Below are 22700 nucleotides of genomic sequence, written 5' to 3' on the forward strand. Positions count from 1 at the left end.
ATTGATTTCAATTGTCATAACAACATTAGAATAAAAACGAAACAGATGGAATTTGATTCAGATGTTAAAGGTTTTTAAAGATGTTAACTGTGTTAAATTATATAATCGACTAGTTTTTAAATCTAATGTCACAACAACGAGTCACAGTATGAACTATTCAAGAGAAATATGTAAATATGAACCCTGAAATAACTTTATTACGATTAGAGCAGCAAACGGTTGGAATAATTTACCTAGTAAATTAGTAAAATTGACATCAACAATTGAATTAAAAAATAAATTGGACAATTTTTTATTAAATTATGGCTCGTAATTTTAATGAAATAGGTGTCATAGTGTTAATGAAAACACAGCAAATATTATACTGATTTTTTCAAAGTTTTCTGCTTCGCCCAAAATTGAATGTAAACCTAAAATATATACTATTCCTTGTTTGCATTTAGCAATTGATTGTACAATTTTCACACAAGGACATATCAAATTAAATATCAGGTTCACACTAAAAGTGTAAACTTGAATATTGAGCTAAAAATTAACATAGAATAATTTTTAAGAGGAGATATTGTGAGATTTTCTAATCCAGCAAATTTCTAGTTTTAACAATTTTAAATTTTGAAAAACATTTTGTACAGTTAACAGGTATATGCCACCTTACCATCGTTGGTATTTTCTAAACTGTTTTTTACATGTCCTAACAGTAAGATCTATAAACCAATTCTTAAAGGAAAAAATGTCTATCTTGTTATTAAAATTGGATTATTCAGATTAGCCGTAAACAGCTGATTAGCGTAAATAGGCTGATATGACCTATTGTTTTAAAAAAAATGGCACATATTCGAGTTTTAATGTGCATTTTTTGTACAATTTTTTGCAAAATAATTTAAACAAAATTCTTTTTTACCAAGGTTGCTTAAAAATAGTACAATTAGTAATGTTAAGTAAGCACCTAATAATAAAACTAATAATGGTTATAATAAAAAAAAAAGAAAAAATATTAATAACTTTTACAATGAAACAATAAGATAATAATGACAACAAGTTACTTGCTTTTATAAATACAACAGTATATATACAAAGTTAAACACAGTTACAAAGAGTAAAAACATGATAAAACGTGATTTAAACAATTATATTGATTAAAAACGTAAGATAAAAACAAAAATAATAACAGCAATATTAATGACAGGGCGATTCCATGTGAAAACATCCAATTTGTTTTGAAAATGCAACCCTATTTCTCAGATTTTTAAACGATTTAAAGATTTTAGCAAATTATGAACATCATAAAAATTTTATCGTCTAATTTCAATCGGTTCCTAAGATATTTATATAAATTTGTCTCCAACCAAAAAAAATCCGCAATTTTAAAAAAATGGTATTATCCTAGTTTCTGTTATATGTGTGTTGGAAAGCTGAAAATTTGTACCTTTACATATTTTGGGCCAACTAATCCAATGAAACTACTTAGAAAATTTGAAAACGAACATAACACGTAAAATTTAAACGTTTACCACAATTTTACTAGGGCGAGGCCTATTTTAAAAAATTCAAATGTAGCTCGCTTTTTTAACATTTTTTTATTTTAGAATTTGTCCTGAATAGTTAAGTTATAGTTGTTACAAAGAATTGGATAGTGGTCTTTTCGAAAACAGAAATAAAAACATGGTCAAATCTACTTAAATTTAGTGCTTAAAGACAGGTATTTTGATAAATTAAACGAGAAAAAAAAGGTGACAATTTGACAGTTTTGTAACAGAAACAGTTTTGGCTATATCGAAATGTTCTTTTAGATATTGCTGACTTCCTGTTTCTGTTTTTTTTAGTAGTTTTATTATTTAAAAACGTTTATAACGTTGTAAAATTAAAGTTAGAATGCTCATTACTGATGTAAAATTATCTAATCCTAAACAACCTTGACCCCATTAATACATTGTATGAATTACACATTTTTCTTGCATCTTATTTAGGAATAATAAATAATAGTATATTGATAAAATAGAATCTTGTGGATTTGGAAACGTTTTAAATAATAAATGTCACAAAATATGTTTCGTTCAAAAAAAAGATTAAAAGATTTTTGTAATCTAGAAAAGGATTTTCAAGATACTTAAATTTGGAGGTCTGGCTTGCTTGAAAGTACATCATACAAAGGATAAAGACTATTTATTATCATTATGAGCAGGTATTAGAACCGATATTTCTACTAAAGAATGATAAGTACTGTGATGTTTTAAAAAGACACAAAAAGAAGGTTAAAGGTAATGTGTATATATATATATATATATATATATATATATATATATATATATATATATATATATATATATATATATATATATAAAATAAATACTAACTTATATATATATTATATAAATTTATGATATAGCTTGAGTCTTCTGCGGCTGGAAATTCAGCCTCTCTAAACGATTACAAATTGCTTCTGCGGCTGAAAACTCACGCATGCGCATACTTTACACTTTCTTCTGTTTTGATTTTAAGTTTCAGATTTTTTTTGGGACTTGATGAGTTATAAAGACAAAAAAATAGTAATATGTTACAATTTTGTTGATTATAAAAAGATAGTACGAATTTGAATTTAAGAATGATTTCAATATAACTCGGCTTACAATGAAAAACAGTTCGTATGTCAGCAACAACAATAATAACTATATGTAACAACAATAATAACTATGTGTATCTTTACTAAACTTTAGTACTTAATTAATTACCTGAACTTTTTTGTCCAAAGACTTTTACAAAACTGTGTTAATTATTCATTTATTTTGATGTCAAAAACATAAAATTTTAAAAAGTTAATAATTTTTTATTTTAACTTATATTAATAACAGGATTTCAGAAATAATTCTTGTTTTAAAGTAAGGATACCAACCTGTGACAACAAGCTTGACTTGAATCAAAGGGCAACATTTTTGAGTACAAAAAAACAATAATACATAAGCTATTGTATGTCTATGCTATGACCATTTACTAACACAAGATATAAACTGTCAATAGATTGATTTGGCAGAAATAGACAAATTCAAAGTCAAGGCTTGACTTTGATTTTGTCTATTTCTTGTAAAAAAAAAATCAATTTGTAAATGCTGATTTTTCAGTTACAACCATGCTTTTAAAAAAGTTCGTGATCTTCATTACATAACACGATCAATGTGTTGACAGTTTATATTTTGTGTTAGTCAATAGTCAGAGCAAACTCCAAAACACTTGCTAATCTCCACTTTCCACATTAGCTTAATTACCTTAATGCTTGTTTTGCACTTTCAGCAAGCCGAATTTAAGTTTTTACGTAAAAGTTGAAAATCTATTCAGATTTTTAACTTTTTTTAAAGAATAGTGTGAAAGACTCTTGTATCTAAATTAATTTTGTACAAGAAATGTAGTTCACACAAGGCTTTCAAAACTATGCGACAGGTCGTTGGACATTTATATTTCAAAAGTGTGTATGTAAGAATGCTATATAGAAAAGTTTTAAGTAAATTTTAAGTTTAATTTCAAGATAATTGTTATAAGTTAGTATTTAGTTTGTAAGGTATAACTATTATAACTTTATTTAGTTATTAATTTATTTAATGATAATGAAGTTAAATAGTGTGAGATTTAACTAGTGTTAGGAACCATTCAAGTAATATATAATTTTGCCTTTTTTCAACACTTTTCGTATATCTCCCTAGCTTATTAGAGATTTAGTTGCATTTAAGTTTAACACTAGTGCAACATAGCAAAAGAGAGAGTGTATGTAGTTATACTTTATTTAATTACTCTTTTTTATATATTTGTTATTTATTTATAAATATAAAATATGTATATGTTTATGTTATTCTTTTTCTAGCTGGACATCTAGCAACACTAGGTAATCCACGCAAAAATTTATTTTCAAATCTTTTGCATTCTGGTGCATTTTTTGAACTATCTGAATAAAAATTGAAACAGCGAATTAGTCATTAATGACTAATTTGCCGTTTCTAAATTTGCAACCAATTCTTTCGCACTTCATTTGCAAACGCTCTAGCTGTTTATCAATGCAATCAGGAATTTATTCTTTAAATACAAATGTTTGTTTTGTTTTTTAATGTTTTTATGATATATAAATTATCACACTTGAATTTCTTTCCAATTTTTTCATTTGAAGTTATAGACTTTCAAAATTCAAGAGATCTTTCAGACAACTGATGTTACTATCCATCATCACTTACTTTGCTTCTTCATTCATAAATTGTTGGTTTTCATTTTCTGAAAATTTTATTTATTTAGATGAGTTAACAAAAAAGTCATCACAAAATCAAGCTAATTAGTTTAATTAAACAAGTGTAAAAAGTGTAACATACATCCTAATGCTGTAACTAATGTTTTGCCTTTAATCATCCCACAGTGGGCCAGAATGCACTTTTACTGGACAAAATTCATAACTAATTTAATATTAGAGCTATATTCACTAAAATTAGTATGAGTACTAATATGATGTCTGCGCTTTTTATGAAGGTAATATTTTTTTATTTCATTGCTATGGATACCTTTATTTTGCTTAGCAACAACCTACTTTTGTTATCTGCAGATATTTTATAAGTGCTAAATTCACTAAATTTGGCATGAGTACCAATATGAGATCACACTTCTTACAAAAGTGATAATTTTTTAAATTTAGTTGTTATGGATACTTATATTGCTTAGTTACCGGATACTTTCCTTAGTTACAAAGTGGTAAATTGATATTTGAATATCTTATCGGATTTTTGACCCACCTATATTAAATAAAAATTGAGTATTTAGGTAAATAATGTTTTAGGAATAATAAAAGCAAATAATAGTGCAAGAAAACGTTATCAATTTTAAATTACATCAAAAAATTATAAAACAATAATATCGTTTGAAGATTGTTTAAGTAATTGTAAAACATCTGAAGGAAATGCTTTATGATTTGTTTGGTGTGATGTTGATTTACGCAATGATGAAATAACAGGATCACTGGAAACTAGGAGTCTATTGATAAGATCAGTATTTGTTGCTTTTCTGGATGCTTTTCGGCTGAAATTTTCGCGATAAGATTTAAAGTCTTTATTTCTAGCCTCTTGAGCTTCCTCTGACATAAGTCCGATGGGTAATGTAAGGCTTTTAATTATGTCATGTCCATGTATCAATACTTTGTGAACTGATTGAGCCATGTAATAGCATGGATAAAGGGACACATATAGTCTAAAAGTGTCAAAACAATAATCCTTGAACTTTAGGCAGTCTATTTCATATCCTGAAGAGAGCGTTACCAAGATAATGTAAAATCTGAATATAAGGTTTTGGTCAATACCCAGAATTTCAGCTGTTTGTTCATATGCTGCAAAAGCACGCCTTGAGGTATTGCCATCATTACTTGTTCCAGAACCACCACTTTTAGGGAAATCAACAACAAGTCCCATTTTGTTCATAAAATCAGTCTGAATCTTTTGTTTAGCTACAGATGCCTTTTTTTTGTGTTCTTTAGATCTTGCTTGACACTTTCTTCGAATCCATGCATGAAGACTGGAAAGACCATATTTGAACTCTCTGTTAGTATAATCTATATTAAGGATATCAAGACTATTCATATTTTTTGGAGAGACACCACACACTGAACAGCATTGGTATGAGTTATTTTTTTCAGATAATATTGTTTGAACCTTCCCATCAATCATTGTAAGTTCAATAACACAATTCACTTCAATAGAAGATCCGCAAACCTCTAATAAAATCATACCCAAGCTTTCTATCTCACTTTTAATGTACTGATCTTCTTCAATCACAGATTCCTTGGATTCCATTATGTATGCAAATCTTATGGGTCTACAATAGGCTGTGGAGGACGACTTTTGATTTCTCCAAATAGGCACCTTTTCGTTGCTGTTGTTAAATCCAGTCAAATCCAATGGGACAAGACAAGTAATAAATAATGATTCTTCACGCTTTAAATCTCTGTTAATGTCGGGTTCTGATAAAACTTGTTTATAAATGCTTTGGCCAGTAGCACCATCAAAACCAGCCTTACACGTTAGTGTCATTGTTTTTATTGCTTTGTCGTTCAATATCAAGTGCCTTAGCACAGGTTCCTGAACTGCACAGATTCTTTGCAAAGTATGAGTCATTAAATCTTTTAAAGGAACTGAAGCTGAATAGTCCTCCACTGTTATGTTTGCAGGATAACATTTCAATTTTGCATCTCTGACATCATTGTAAGCGGGGTAGATGTTATATTCTTTCTCCAAGGCTCCGCTTCTAATCAATTGATAGGAAGCTTTTGTCAGACTTGCATCAATTATTAAAGCCAGTGCTTCGTCTGCTGAATATTTAGTTGCTTTATCTGTATTTGATATATTTAAAACATTTTTGGCAGCAATAACAACAGATTCATCTCTAAATTTTTTATTAGCAGCAAAAAATAATTCATTGGATGAATGAGATTCAATTAAACAAGATACACGCCGTTTTTTAGTTTTATTAGAACTATTATCAAATGCAACTGGTTTTCGACCACGTCTACTTGCAGTTGGTTCATTGTCTTTTTTTCTGACAATTAAATATTCATTAAGCCAGTTCACAAACTTCTTTTCAAAACTTTTCACAGTATAGTTTGCAGATTTCCACTTTTTTTTATACAAGTAAACAAATCGTTGAAAAGCATGTCTAAAATCAATGTCTTTAAAATCAGCAAATTTTGGCTGAATAAATTTTAATATATCTTCAGTAATATTTTGTTTTGAAATACTAAGATTGTTTTTTTGGAGAAAATTATGAATGTCTAAGTTTAACAAAACCATATCTAAATAATTATTGTAACAAGTATTTTGTATTTAAAAGTAAAATGTTATAATATATATGCCGCCTGGACTACTAATACTTGTTAGTAATTAAGTTACTACAAGTGTTAGTAATTAAAATTAAAAGTAATTAAATTACTGTCAGTGTTAGTAATTAAATTACTAACAACTACCGAAAATATGTTGTTGCTATGTTATGCAAAGTAAGGTATCCATAGTAACCAAAAAAAGTTAACCTCATAAGAATTCTGAATCTCATTTTAATATATACCCCCAATATTGTGTATTTAGCGCAAGTAAAATACTGTTAAAACAACGTTAATGTAAAAATGAGTTGTTGCTATGCAAAATTTAGTACCATAGCAACCAAGTTAAAATATACATAAAATCTGAACGGGGATTTAAGGGGACGAGCAATCAATTAAAACTCGATTGAAGCATCATATAGCTCAAATAAATGTAAGACAACACATGGCAAATTGTGGTAATTATTAGTTATTGTGCGGCAAAAAATAAGTTTCTTAAGAATTTTTTTTTTTAATCTGTGATTTTCAAAGTATAACTGAGATAACATGCTATAACAAATTTATTTCACACATTGGTTTTTCTTATCTCTAAATACTCTAGAATAACATGTACTAATTTTTTGTTTCAAAAACGTAGATGTAATTGAAATATAACACAACATTGATTTCACCGTTAACTACTTATTTATAATTTTTATTTTTTTTTATTTTATCTCAATATTCAAATGCTCAGAGTCCTGGTAACTAAGGAATTTAAAATAAATTAATTAATTTAAAACGTTTATTTGGTTTGATTTTTTTTTTGTTGTCGCTGGAATTTTTAAGAAATACTGTGGGGAAAAAATTTAAGCATAACGAAATAAAATGAAGTTATCAAACAATTGAAGACTGATGTAAAAGCGATTTTCGCAAATTGTTCAGAAGAAAGAAAAAACGGAATAATTTTACGTGTTGGGAATACGTATTTTTCTACCAAATCATGTGTTTAATGACACAAGAAGTGCTTTAATCTGTCATTTTTATACTAACTGAGAGAACTTCTTTTATATACTAAAATCCATTAAAACCTGAAAATCAATAAAAAAAGGATTTCTTTTCTGTTTGTTTGTTTCTGCACCCATTTCTTCAATTACGATTTTAGTTTGTCTGAAAACACGACTTAAGGACGTCTCAAAAATATCTTCTTAATGACGTCCTAAAAAGACATCGTTTCTATTTACTATTTAGCATAAGTTCCGAATAAGTCATAAAATCACAGCTTTATTACGACGTTAAAGATGTTTTGATAACGTCAACTAAAAGGCATCTCAATAACTTACTAAGCTTACCTAAAAACACGCCGAGACGTGATTTTAGGACGTTATTTAGACGTCTTTAATAATTAATTTTTGTAATTTATTAATTTTAAAGCAGCCGTGGAGCAGTAGTTAGATTTCTGACCCAATCCAAAGGATTTGCATATTCCAAAGAACTATTTATAAAGCTTAATATACATTATGTCTTACAACTAAACATTTATCAGCTTTTAATTTTTATGTTCAAAACTATGTTTTTAGATTTTTTTAAAAAGGAAAGTCATTATTTATTATCACAGCTATTTTGACAAAAAAGCAATTTGATAGTTTTTTGATGACGAGCATAAAGGGATACCTATTATTACCATAACTATCTAGTCGCAGGCACAGAGAAAATATTTTCATTGCTTTTATTTATAGTAAGTTGAACATCCGTAATTATAATAAAGTTGTAAAGCTGTATATTACACTTATATATGTAGTAACACTATTCTATTTTAACGAATGTGAATAATAATATAGCTAAAAAGGTAGACTTTGGCATATTTAATAACCTCTTGTTTAAAAGATGCAATTAATAATTTTTTAAAAAGATTTTTACACATTTAAAAAAGTTTATTTAGACCGGTATGGTCGACACTTTTTTCCAGTGAGCAAATCCACGTTTCGCTTTTTTTGTAAAACCCAGACCAAATTTTAAAGACAGCCTTTTGTCTGAGTAACCGAAAATGAATCCAATTGAGTAGTGATCGACCGAAATTTTGTTTCGGACAAAATTTCAATTTGATACCGATACCGAAATATTGGTTTCGTTACTTTGTATAAATTCAGTTAAAAAGCAAAATTCAGTTGAAAAACATACCGAAAACCGAAAAAATTGTAAGATTTTAAATTTTCATCTAATTTAAAAAAACAGTTATTAATGAGAATTTTCACAATATATTGTAAGAATTTTTACAAAGATTTTGAGAATTTTCACAAAATACCTAGAAAAAATCTTGTTTTGCAGAGAAAATCTGCCAGTTGTTATCTTTCCCTATAAACTTATATTGCCAGCTTATGTAGTAAATCTCAATTTGTGATACTCGTGTAATCAATTCTAACATAATACACGTATAAAAAACAGAAAATGCAAAACTGTATTTTTAAATAAATTTTTCTAATAAAATTAATTTTGACTAGCCGAAATGTCGGTATCGGTTTCGGTACCGAACTAGACTACCCGAAAATTTGGTTTATTTCGGTTTCCGCTTGTTTTCCGTATCGGTCAACCACTACAATAGAGAAACCAATTAGAGTACCTAAAACTTTATTTTAGTAAATAATTAGATTACGTAAGACCCATAGCGTGGTTTTTGAAGGCGATTCATATTGGTAAGGGTGTTCATTGGACATTACTAGAAAAAGTATATAACTTTTTATACAATTACCAAATTATAAAAGAGATACACCCTATAAATACTTTATTACACTTTATAAAAACGCTGAAAAATATATAAAACTGATTCATGACAACCTGCACGGATTCCTAAAAATCGGAGCGTTGAAAGATGTCCTATCGATCTCATCTTAGTTATTCAGGCGATTCTTTTACGCGTGTACTAAAGTTGAAATACTATTTAAAAAGAATTTTTTTGATACATAACTTTATATTTCCTTTTTTTTCTTTTCAAGCCGTTTAAATTCATAAAACCCAATTTGTTTAAAATTTGACAAGATATTTAAAAACAATGTTATTAGGTTACTAGCAAGAAAAGTTCTTTAAAACGTGTCGTGGGGATTCCAGCTAACACACAACGTTGGGTTAACGTAGTATACTTGCGAAACAACGGTTCCGATGTTTGACCCAACGTATTGTGCTAGCTGGGATGATATGCATGTAAACTCAATCCATTATACTGTTAGACTTTTTCTGCAACCAATCTATGTTGATAGTAATAAAGATAATGACGATAATATATATATATATATATATATATATATATATATATATATATATATATATATATATATATATATATAAATATATATATATATATATATTTATATATGTATGTATATATATATATGTATATAAATGTATATATATGTATATATATATGTATGTATATATATATGTATATATATATATATATGTATATACATATATATATATATATATATATATATATATATATATATTATATATATATATATATACATACATATATATATATATATGTATATATATATATACCTATATATATATATATATATATATATATATATATATATATATACCTATATATATATATATATATATATATATATATATATATATATATATATATATATATATATATATATATATAATTAGCCAACAATTCCTAGTGCATCTGCTGAAGTTACCAAAAATACACATAAATGGTGTTGCAAAATATCATATATCGTTTCTGACCTTTAAAGCGACTTAAAATTCTTGAAGATGAAAAGATAAGTGTCTCAATAGCAACATCAAATAAATCAACAACAATATTTACATATGCACAAGCAACATCAATTAAGCAAAATCAATCAAAACCAAAAGAAACTGAAGTGGTAATGATGGCAAAAATTACAAACGAGTTTAATAATAAAAAAAGTACTGAAAACAACATCATTATAAGTGGGGTAGCTGATTTACTACTTTAGACAAACAAATTAATGAAGAAAATGATAAAAAAACCATTGAAACATTACTAAAAGCAAAAAAACCAGATTTTTCAATAACAAATACAAAAAGAATAATTCGACTAACTAAAAATACTAAAAGACCAGAAGGACCACCTAACCTCATTTTAGTTGAATTGGAGAACAAAGAAACTCAAAATTTTTTAATTAAAAATTCCAAAAAGTTAAATGATAATATCAATTTCAAAAATATCTTTATTAACAAAGACAAAACTGCAAACGAGAGATAGTTTGACAGTGAACTCAGAAAAGTTAGAAATAATAGAAACGCAGCACTAGCTCATGAAGTTGAGGGAACAAATGAAAGGCAACGATACAATGTGCACAATGGAAAATATTATTGGGGTATACGATCAGGTGAACTCAAATGGATTGAAATCAAATCAGCATAATTTACATATAAAAATTAAAAGATCCTCTACATTAAACTTGGGTATACAAAATGTTCAATCTGTTTTAAAAAAATCTGCTATCATTCATGATATAGGGCATAATCATTCTCTAGATATTCTTATACTCACTCAAACTTAAATAAAGTCAGACGACCCTACTGCAATTCAAGAAGATATGACCCCAACAGGCTTTAAAACAATTCAGTACTGTCGATCAGATCATCGTGGAGGAGGCGCTGCAATAATATACCGGGACAACTTAAATATCAAACTACTCTCGTTATTGTCTACCTGCCTGTCTTATGAACGTACATCTGCCAAAATAAATCTGGCATATAATATCTACAATATTATTGCTATTTACCGATCAAATCCAATCATTCCAACAAGTACTTTCTTTTTCGAATTAACTGATCTCCTAGAAGAACTTCAAACATTATCTGGAGATATACTTTAGTGTGGTGACTTTAACTGCCCAGGTACTACTCCAACAACCTGTAATCCAAGACTTGGTGAGATTTTAGAGACCTAAAATATGATACAAAGAGTTCAATCTCCAACCCGCATATCATCTACTACCGGTATAGCCAACTTGCTTGATCTAGTAATAAATTGACGTTTCACTCAACAATATTCAAGTAACTGATGAGGGTATTCCAGATCACTATATGATTCGGGTTGCACTTTATCATCAACCTTCAAATAGCAAAACTGTTTGGTTTTCAAAACGAAACTTTAGAAAACTAAACTTGTCATGTTTTATAAAAGAAATGCAAGTAATGTCATGTTACTTATCACCTGAAAACAGTGCCGATGATTATGCTGAACAAATAAGAGCAAATATAACAAATGTTCTCGATCATTTAGCACCCATTCGGAAATATTCAATGCGACCTGGTACACATGATGATAAATGGTTATCTTCAGATGCCAAGAATAAAAAAATCAGACGTCGTAAACTGGAGAGTTGTTATAAAAAAACTGGAAACTTATCAGATAAAAAACTATATCGAATTGTATGCCGTGAGTCATCAGCAGCAATTCATAAATCCAGATGTAGTCACTATAAGGCAAAACTAAATTCAGCATATGGTAATCAGAAAGAAACATGGAATATTGCCAAGAAATTACTACATTCAAATAGTTCTAAAACTAAAAACACAATACCAGAAGCAAAATGCAATATAATAGGTCAATATTTCATACACAAACTTGAAAGTATAAAAATGCTATCCAGGAAAAGTTTGCAAAAAACCCAAAATTTAAATTCATCTCAGAGTTACATCCCCTAGTAAATATTTTGACAACATTTGGTATAGTCACACCTACAGATGTGTCAAAAATAATCAAAGCTCTCAAACCTAAGACATCGCCACTTGATTTTATTCCAACATACATCCTTAAATCTTGTTCAGAACTTTTCAGTCCAATTATAGCTCACCTTGCTAACCTCTCATTCAAATCTGGAATTTTCCCAGCCTTATATAAAGTTGCTTAAATAACACCAACTCTCAAAAAATCAGGACTAGCAGAATTTGACTTCTCTACAAACTTCTCTTCTTGACAAATCTACGCCCAATATCAAATCTGAATACAATTTCCAAAATTCTTGAAAAGCTTGCATTATCTCGTCTTCTTCCACATCATCTAACTTCATCTATTAACTTCAATCCTTTACAATCTGGTTTTAGATCGAATCACTCAACCGAAACAGCACTATTAAAGATACGCAATGACATAATGCTAAACATTGATGATGCTTTGAACACTATTCTCCTATCTCTTTACATATCTTCAGCATTTGATACAATTGATCACAGCCGGCTGATTTCCCGTAATAAAGATGAGTTTGGTGTCACAGATATTGCACTAAAATGGCTGACAGCATACTTGCACTCTCGAAAATCTTTTGTTTCTATTGGATCAACAAAATCTAGACTAATAGCAAGTTCAACAGGAGTACCACAGGGTAGTGTATTAGGCCCATTTCTATTTTCCATGTTTGTTTCACCTATACATCGTATTATAGCTAAAATCGGTACCAATCATCATCAATATGCTGATAATACCCAACTTTATACTGTTATCAACCCAGGCATAGATAGCATTAATGAAATCAATGTGTGTGGTAATGCAGTAACAAAGTGGTTTCTAGAAAATGGACTTCTGCTCAACCCAAATAAAACAGAAGCTGTTTTATTTAGATCTAGAAAACAAAATAGCAAGCATAAAAATTATTAAAAATTGTTATTTCTGGAACAACACTAACTACGATAAATTCAGTAAAAATCCTTGGTGTCACCCTAGATTCATCACTCTCTATGGAGAAGCACATAAAGAAAACTATTAAATCCTGCAATTACCATATTCGTGCACTTCGCCACATTCGTCCATGTCTGACTAAAGAAGCTGCAAATACAATTGCATGTGGCATTGTTAACACTCAGCTTGACTATTGTAACAGTCTTTTATCTGGTACTTATCAAAAAAAAATTAAAAAACACCAACGAATTCAAAATAGCTTATCTCGAATCGTTTACCATTCTTCTATTCATTTAAATTCAGAAATATTGCTGAAATCTCTTCATTGGTTCATTTGATCTATAAGATGTCAGTTATCACATATAAAATTTTATTATCTAAATCTCCTGCATATTTATTTGAACTCCTAGAAGTCCAAACTTCAAAACAAAATACTAGATCATTAGACAGTTGTAAACTTACACGCCGTCAACAAAAAACTTCTCTGGGCTCAACTTTTTTTTGTATGACTGCACGTCGAATTTGGAATGGTTTATCTATGAACACACGAAACTCAACCTCTTTAGAAACATTTAAAAAAAGGCTAAAATATGAACTTTTTATTAACGCTTTTTCAAACTCATAGTCAACTTCTTTTAGTGCTTCTGAATAACTTCATCACTATTGTGATTGTTGTAAATAATGGCACTTTAATCTCTAATTAATATTATTATTATTATTATTATTATATATATAGAATAAACAAAAATTTATATAAAGTTCTCAAAGAGATAAACTCTAATAAAATTTACCTATAAACGGCAGTAATTTATGTATTAAAAACTATTTATTACTAACGTGGTTTAAAAACTGCATAACAGCATACAGAACATCAAATAAATAAAATAATAAAGGTTATTACCAATCAATCTGTAACAAAAATGATTAGACATTCAAGCTAAGTAATACAAATGCATATATAAAACTACTTTCATTCGTTCATCAAAAAAGTAATATATAACATATTTCTTAACAACAGTGAACCGTTTTGTTAAACATAAAGAAAATTTTTACCATTCAGTCATCAGCATTGAAAACTGTTGAACTAAATTAACATGTCAACGATCCATAAATCACCATGCAAAATAATTTTTGGATTATTGGCATGTATTAGATAACAATAACACAAATTATGCAGAACTGTTTTTTCATTTATGTATCAATTAGGAAGATAGAAGCCACACAATACTAATTAAGTAATATCCTAGTGTTTGAAGTGTTTAAAGTGTTTTGAAATCTTCTATATAACAAAATTAACCACAAAACAAAATAATAAAAAATTAGAAAAAAATTAAATAACCATAAACTATCCCTCGTAAAATAATCTATTAGATTTATAATTTATCTTTCTTTTCAATTTAATGGGTATTAAACCTAGCATTATATTTTTATTCCAAAATTATATATAAGCCTTTTGCTAGGGAGAGCCCAATAAAAAACATGCAATTAAAGGTACTAAATTATTTTCCTATAAAGAGTACAACAACATGTAAAAGATTACTACATCTGTCCAACAACAACTACAGTCCAATATCATCTATACACATTTGTCCAGGATCATCTGTATTTTTTTTTACTCTAATAACATCTGTTAAATATTATCTGAAAATTCAACGACCCCTTCTAACATCTTTAGGAAGATGTAACTATATCTAATAATTTTTCTCTAAATCGAATAACATTTGCAAGAATTTTCTCCAGATGTAGAGACACCTGAAAAAATGTGTATGTGTTCCATATGTAATTACATCTGCAAAAATATCTTATATGTAGCTACATCTGGGTAAAATAATGCATTATTGGTTAATTTTTTTCCGAGATGTAAATACATCAGCTTATATTCATTAGCACATTTGCTGTTTAACATTTAATCAGTTAAATCTATAAAGTAAACGTTTTTCTTATCAACTATTAGGTAGGAGGGCGTCTACAATTCTATATACTTTGATATAAAAATGTTATATTTCTTGACAGATCCAAAGAAAAGTTCGATTTTAGTAAAGCTTTTATTTTCGATTCAAGAATACCAATACAAATAATATCACAAACTTAATGTTTATAGTATAAACTAGTAATAGAAAGTTCCTAGAAAGATACACAATATTCTGGAAAGTTATTATATATTTAGAGGGTTCTATGGACAATTCTCGAATGTTCTGTTGTATCTAGAAAGTTCTAGAATGGACCATAACACTAAAGTTTTAAAAACAAATCAGATTTTGCTTTTTTTTTTTGTGGTTAGCCTTCTACTTCTATTTACAATATTTTAAATATATTAAAAACCTAAAAACTAGAAGTCATTTGGCACATTTTTTGCTTATAAAGTTGTGCAATTTGATAATAAATTTATGCAATTTAAATTTTGATTAGATAAATTTGAATTAAAGAAAATTAAAATGCGTAAAACATTTGCTTTTATTTTACTAAGCTTACTAACTAAACTTAGAAACCGAATAAAATGAAAAAAAAAAAAATGTAACAAGAAGTAACTAACCGGTTTTAAACCATAATTAAGAAACTTCTTTAGAAGTTAACTGACGAAATTTATCATTTAAAGTTTTTCTCAGGCTTGATCTTGCACTTATCTTTAATGAAGTCAACAATGAACTTTGGAAATTTTTATTAAGATTCTGCTTAGTAGTTGAGGAAACAGTTTGTATATTTACGCATCAAAGATCTTTTTTTTTTTGACATCTTCAAATCGAACAAGGCTGCAAGCAACCACTATTAGAGTGGAAAGATCATGGAAGAAAAAAGATAAAACTTATAGAGCAAGATAACGATTAGTTAAATTCCCAGATAACGATTAGAAAAATTCCAAAGAACTGATGTTCGAGGAAAAATATTAGACGAACAAAAATTTTTGGAGCCCTTAGAATGAGACTTAATTGAACGGTAAGTAACACAAGAATATATTTTAGTAGATGGCACAAGAGATACTAGCTTTTAGAGCAGTGCCCATTACAGTATTTGTAGAAAAGAGAAAGAAAAGCAACATTCAACAATATCATAATGGTTGGAGGTTAGCTGTAAGAGTAGGTCCAACCATGTTTACAATGCGTTTTTGCACCTTGTCTAAAAGAGAAAGAGCATCATTGAAAAGTTCGCAACAGTATGATTGGAAGATATGGCAACAGTATTTCATACAAGGACCAATTTGAGATTTATAAAGATAAAGAATAGAATTCTGAGTAAGAAAGTGGCAAGCGCGATAGAGATGCAACCTTAGCAGATACTAATTTTGCAATGGATTTGATATATGGTTTCCAAGAAAGATCAGAAGTAAGAGTTAATCCTAGAAGATAAAGGGTAGTTGATTTATCGAGTACATTACCATTTATAAATATTGGAAGATCTAGATAATTGCTATAACAATTACCTGAAAAAAATTGAGTTTTACCTGAGTTCACCAGCCACTGAGTGCTCCATGCTGTAGCAGAAGTGAGATCTTTTTTGAGCTCAATTGCCCCCTCTAAGCAACCAGAGAGTGCTCCCAGTGAGAATGGTAACAAAGGTCCGTTAGCGGCGCACCGATGCTGGCTAAATATCGATGGGCCAAAAGCAGGCCTGACATGGCGCGCCAACGTCGGCATACCAAAATTGGACCGAATGCGGCTTTGAGCTGGCAAGCCGAATAAGGCGTGTCTACATCTAACCTACAGCGAATGATTAACTAAACACACATAGAGAACCAGCGAAGGACCGCGAAAAGTTAACATGCGTTTTTAAAAGCATCAATTCCTTTTCTAATGAAGCACAGTAAAATAAATATTATGAATATGCTAAAACTGTGATCATAGTCAACATGCTAGTAATATAAGCATGTTGACCATGAAAACAGTTTAAGCATATTCAATTGCTATATTAGTAATATAAAAATTTGTTTATCTTATAATGGATATATATATATATATTTATTTATTTATTTATATTTTTATTATGAAACACAATAATGTTTATTTATATTGGTTAAACAATGTATTGTATTAATGATTACTCCCAGGTTAAGTATGTCAAGCTACTGGAGCAGATGGAGAAGGATCCGTGCAGAGGTTGCAGTTATTACTGACGAGTGCTTTAGTAAAAAAAAAAATATACATGAATTATGTGAGGATGTGGAAACAGTTGATAGTGTTTCTAACTCAGCTTTTTTATTTCGACCAGATCAGTTACAATTAAGTACAAATACCGCATATGACTTGATACTGAATCCGATAGTTGTTGAGAGTTTTGAAGATTGTAATTCTGATACAAGTGAAGATAAATTTGAAAATAGATATTCAGATGAATCTTTTTATAATAACAAATGTAAAATTAGCAAAGAAACTGAAGAGTTGATTTCTGATTTGGCTTGTTGGTCTACTAAACATAACATTACACAATCAGCGTTAAATGAGTTGCTAAATCTTTTACAAAAAAATTTTCCTGGTCTACCAAAATGTGCTAAAACAGTCCTTCAGACATCAAAGTTTCCACATTTGGTCATTGATAATTCATACTGTTACATAGGAATAAAAAATGGAATATTGTCAGGTGGATACATTAGGCAATTAGTAGATCAAACTATATCTATTCAAATCAATGTAGATGGATTGCCACTATTTAAAAGCTCAATGATGCAGTTGTGGCCGATTCTAGGATTAATAAAAATATTTAATGGTATTCTTCAGTGTATTAAAGAACCATTCTTGATTGCACTATATTGTAATAATAGTAAACCAAAGGATGTAGGTGCATTCCTTAAGGACTTGGTTGACAAAGTTAATGAACTAGAAAATCATGGATTGAAGATTAATGGGTACCATTATGCAGTAAAAATTTCAGCAATTATTTGAGATACACCGGCAAGATCATTTATAACATGTAATAAGGCTCACAATGCTTACAGTGGTTGTGACAAATGTGAGCAACGTGGTAAATTTATTGGAAGAGTTACATTTCCAGGAAATGAATGCAAAATTATGAACAGAATTATCTTTTGCTACGATGTCAGATTGCAGTCACCACATAATGGAAAGCCCGTTGAGTAGAACATCTATTGGTTTGATTACTCAGGTTCCTCATGATTACATGCATCTTGTTTGCCTAGGTGTTATGCGAAAGTTGATATATGCATGGATACAGAGACCTTTAAATACACGTCTCGGGCCTCGGGTGATTCAGCAGTTATCAGAGAAGTTAGTCATTTTGAGACCACATGTGTGTTCAGAGTTTGCACGCAAACCAAGATCGTTTAGAGAGTTTGAACGATGGAAGGCATCTGAATTTAGGCAGTTTTTACTGTATACAGGGATGGTTTGTTTGAAAGACATATTGTCAGAGCGTTTATATAAAAATGTTATGCTGCTATGTGTTACAATAAATATTTTATTGAGTGAATCATTGTGTCACATATATGCAGATTATGCTCATAATTTGCTTGTAACTTTTGTTGAAGATATAGGATACTTATATTGTACTGAGTTTTAAACATACAATATGCATGGATTGATTCATTTAGCCCAAGATGCCAAACACTTTGGCCCTCTGGACAATATTTCAGCATTTCCGTTTGAGAATTTTTTGCAACACGTGAAGAAATTAGTTCGGAGGCCAAATTTACCACTTCAACAAGTTGTGAGAAGAATGTATGAAAAAAATCTTGTTCAGAAGCTTAGTAAAGTTGATTCAATTTTGACAGTACAACATGAAATGAAGAAAGAACATTTTGATGGTCCATTGTGTTCAAATTTGGGAATGAATGTTTCTAATCAATTTAAAGAGCTATATACCTCAAAATTTTGTGTTAAAGTTGGTTTTGGTGACAGCTGCTTTAGATTATTATCTGGGGCAATAATTGTTGTGCAAAATATCACAAGATGCTCTGATGATCAGATTGTTATTTTGCATAAATCTTTTGAAAAAATTGAGAATTTTTTCACATATCCATGCGATTCTAAAAATTTGGAAATTTTCATGGTGTCGTTGTTAAGAAAACAGCTCTTCAAATGCTCTTTATCAGAAATAAACACAAATATGTACTTTTACCTCACAAGCAATGTTATGTTGCTGTACCTATGCTTCATTTCTGAATATATTATAATATATTATATATTATAATATATTACCATGATTACTTTTTTTTTAAAAAGTTTGATCATTATTATAGGTTGTAAAATATTGGTAATGGTAAATTTCTTATATATTGGTAGTTTATTTTTTGTTTTCTATCTTGCATAATGTTTGGTAATGATACATTTCTTATATCATTGGTAGTTATTTTTAGTTTTCTATCTTGCATAATGTTTGTCAAAGTGAAAGCTCATTAAAGTCTTATTTTTAGTACATGAGTATGAGTTGCTAAATCTTTTATAAAAAACTTTATTTTTTATTTTAAATTACTATCTAGTCAAAATTTGTCTCTTAAATACTTTTTAGTTGTATTTGTAATAAACTTTGTTTCTTAACTTATTTTATAGTTTGCTGTATTTTGACATTATTTATATTGAACTTTTTTGAAAAATAATGTAGTTAATGTAACTTCCTGGTTACAAATTAACTACAGAAATATTAATTATAACAATTAATTATAAAATTAATTATAACAATTCCGACATTCCTGTGAAATATTTTTCCCATATTTTTTCCCATGTGTTATTAGTTGTACAATTAAAGAAAAAATAATAATATTATTCAGAAATTTTTATTTGTTTTCAGGAATACTTCTTAATAATGTTAACAGTTGATTAATAATAAACAATAATAATTTTTTTTCAAATAGGTTTTATCTCAAGTATATCATGGCTTTTATTATAGTTGAATTTCTTGATTATCCAGAAGACCTTAAAGAGACCCGTGAATTGGGTATAATTCCAAAAGGTTGGCTGTGTTCTGAAGAAGAAGATTGTTGTTGCTATCCACCCTTTTTCAGAAACCAAAATAAAATAAACAAAATGGTTAAGGATGAAGTAGAAGCAGAACAAACTTGGCATGAGCACAGAATTAGAGTGCTTGGAAAAGCAGGTATGTTAGCTTTTGCCAAATGCTGTTGTGTATTTAAAATGTTACAAATGATACAAGTTTTTACATTAGTTATTGTACTATTTATAGCAACTTATGAGAGGGCTTTAGAAAAAGAGAAGGTTGCAAGTTATGAGTCTGATCTTAATCTCACAGAGAATGATAAAAAAAGCATTGCAAATGAAAGTCGCCTAAGAAAGCGGTATTTTTATGTGAAACATATCGTTAACATATGATATAAGCATATCTATTTTTTTTTTTTTTTTAAATTAATAAAATTGATATTTTGCTTTGTTTTAGAAAAGTAGACTATATAGACTAAAAGTAGACGGATTAGTAGAAAGTGAACATTAATCTGATGATGGTATCAACTTCAAGATTGGAGCATCTGTCCAAGAAAAAACGTAAAAAAAGGAAACTATTGAGAACAGAACCAATCACAACAACTCCTGATGTCCCTGAGTTTCCTAATTTGAGAGGTAAATGATCTGAAATTTGGAACCTCTAACTCCTTACGGTTCTTGAATGATACCTCATTTCGTCCAAAAAATATTGCTATCAGAGATGCGGAGTCTCAAAAAGGACTCCGGATTTGAAAGTCACAAAGAGATTACTTGAACCTAGTTTTTGGTATCCAGGAGTTCTAAAAATATAAATAAGTTTATGGACTACTATTAGGAAAAAAATGAAGACTTTTAGGTTAGAGGAACAATTGTTTCTTGAACCCGGAGTCCTTAGGTACATGGCGGCAAGGACTCCAGGACTCCGGGCTTAAAAACAATAAGTTTCAAGTCATTAAATTTCATAAACTTTTTTCTTATAGCAGATCATAAATCAACAATCATGTTTAGTGTATATATATATATATATATATATATATATATATATATATATATATATATATATATATATATATTAGTAGAAAATCACTTAACTAAATTTTCATCAACAAAATCTGATGAACCTGAAATCTGATGGATTTCTGGTTTCATGATGAATCTTTGTTTCATCAACAAAGATTCATCAGAAATCTGACGAATCAGAAATTTGATGGATTTCTGATGAATCTTTGTTGATGAAACACAGTGTCAACTGGAAAAAAATTTAGTTAAGTGATTTTCTACTAATATATAATTGCTCTGTTCTTTTAAGAACATTGAGCACTCTATTGTGTAGAATACTTTTTAAAGTTGTTTAAATATATATATATATATATATATATATATATATATATATATATATATATATATATATATATATATATATATATATATATATATATATATACCAAAATATATTTACCAAAACTATGGTGTCTCCAATAACAGATAAGTGACAGCAACTTAAAAGATAACTTAATATATGGAAACATCTTCTCTACTTGATTTCAAATTAGTTTATATTTTATATAATACATTTTAATCAAATTAAACATCAAAATTGAAATGAATGACATCATTACACAATAAATGTTTTTTAATTGTTATGGTTGTTTCATTTTAGGATTTTCCCAAGTTCCAGTAATTGATATGCCACCACATTGCTCAATGTTTTAAATGAACCCGTCTCATGTTGATTGCAATTTAAATGGTAATACATAATTCTTCAGGTCTAATTTTGATGTCAAATCCTATATTTGGGCAGGCATGTCTTTTTAGCCGTGGTGAAAAAGAAATTTGCATAGGATAAAAATGTTTACTTATATAAAACCATCAATTTTAGCATAGTAGCCAAATTTTATTTACTGTTACTATTTCTATTGTATTGTTTTAGGAACTATGGATAAAACATTGGTTGCTTTATTATTTGAAATGAATACATCAATTAAAGAATTACAGCGTCAATCGGAAATCAACACCCAGTTACTTCAAACACTGCTTGATAATAAGTACAAGTATGATGACAGCATGCTTGAAGAATACAATCTTCCGATTGATAATATTAAAGATTTAGATGTATTTGACAGTCTGATAATGCAAGACAAGGCGATTTTCAACAAGCTGGTAAGTGTTTTAAAGGTGTTAATCCAGCTATTATATTTTTTATGATATTTAATCATTTATCTTATTTGATTCGTATGCAAAGTGACACCATTTAAAATAAATACAAATAATCTGTTGAAATATAGGTGATTGCTCTTGCCAGCAAGAGTGGTCAATCAATCAGAGAAACTGT

At 28.6% G+C, this 22700-nt stretch overlaps 1 protein-coding gene across 1 annotated transcript; it reads left to right on the plus strand.

Annotated features, from left to right (window-relative positions):
* Nucleotides 1–11893: 11893 nt before the first annotated feature.
* LOC136082553 (uncharacterized) lies at nucleotides 11894–13466 on the plus strand. The gene is made up of 3 exons (XM_065801964.1): nucleotides 11894–12443; nucleotides 12545–12714; nucleotides 12843–13466. Exons 1-3 carry the CDS (start codon nucleotides 11894–11896, stop codon nucleotides 13464–13466), a joined length of 1344 nt encoding a protein of 447 aa, XP_065658036.1.
* Nucleotides 13467–22700: the final 9234 nt, after the last annotated feature.

The sequence above is a fragment of the Hydra vulgaris genome, chromosome 07 (genome assembly GCF_038396675.1).
Source record: "Hydra vulgaris chromosome 07, alternate assembly HydraT2T_AEP".
Lineage (NCBI taxonomy): Eukaryota > Metazoa > Cnidaria > Hydrozoa > Anthoathecata > Hydridae > Hydra > Hydra vulgaris.

What these genes read in the sequence shown, in the direction of transcription:
- LOC136082553 (XM_065801964.1), top strand. Translation starts at nt 11,894, where the DNA reads ATGATTCGGGTTGCACTTTATCATCAACCTTCAAATAGCAAAACTGTT. An exon ending in TTTCATACACAAACTTGAAA is followed by an intron (nt 12,444 to 12,544) that starts GTATAAAAATGC and finishes CATTTGGTATAG; the next exon opens with TCACACCTACAGATGTGTCA. An exon ending in TTTTCCCAGCCTTATATAAA is followed by an intron (nt 12,715 to 12,842) that starts GTTGCTTAAATA and finishes ATTCTTGAAAAG; the next exon opens with CTTGCATTATCTCGTCTTCT.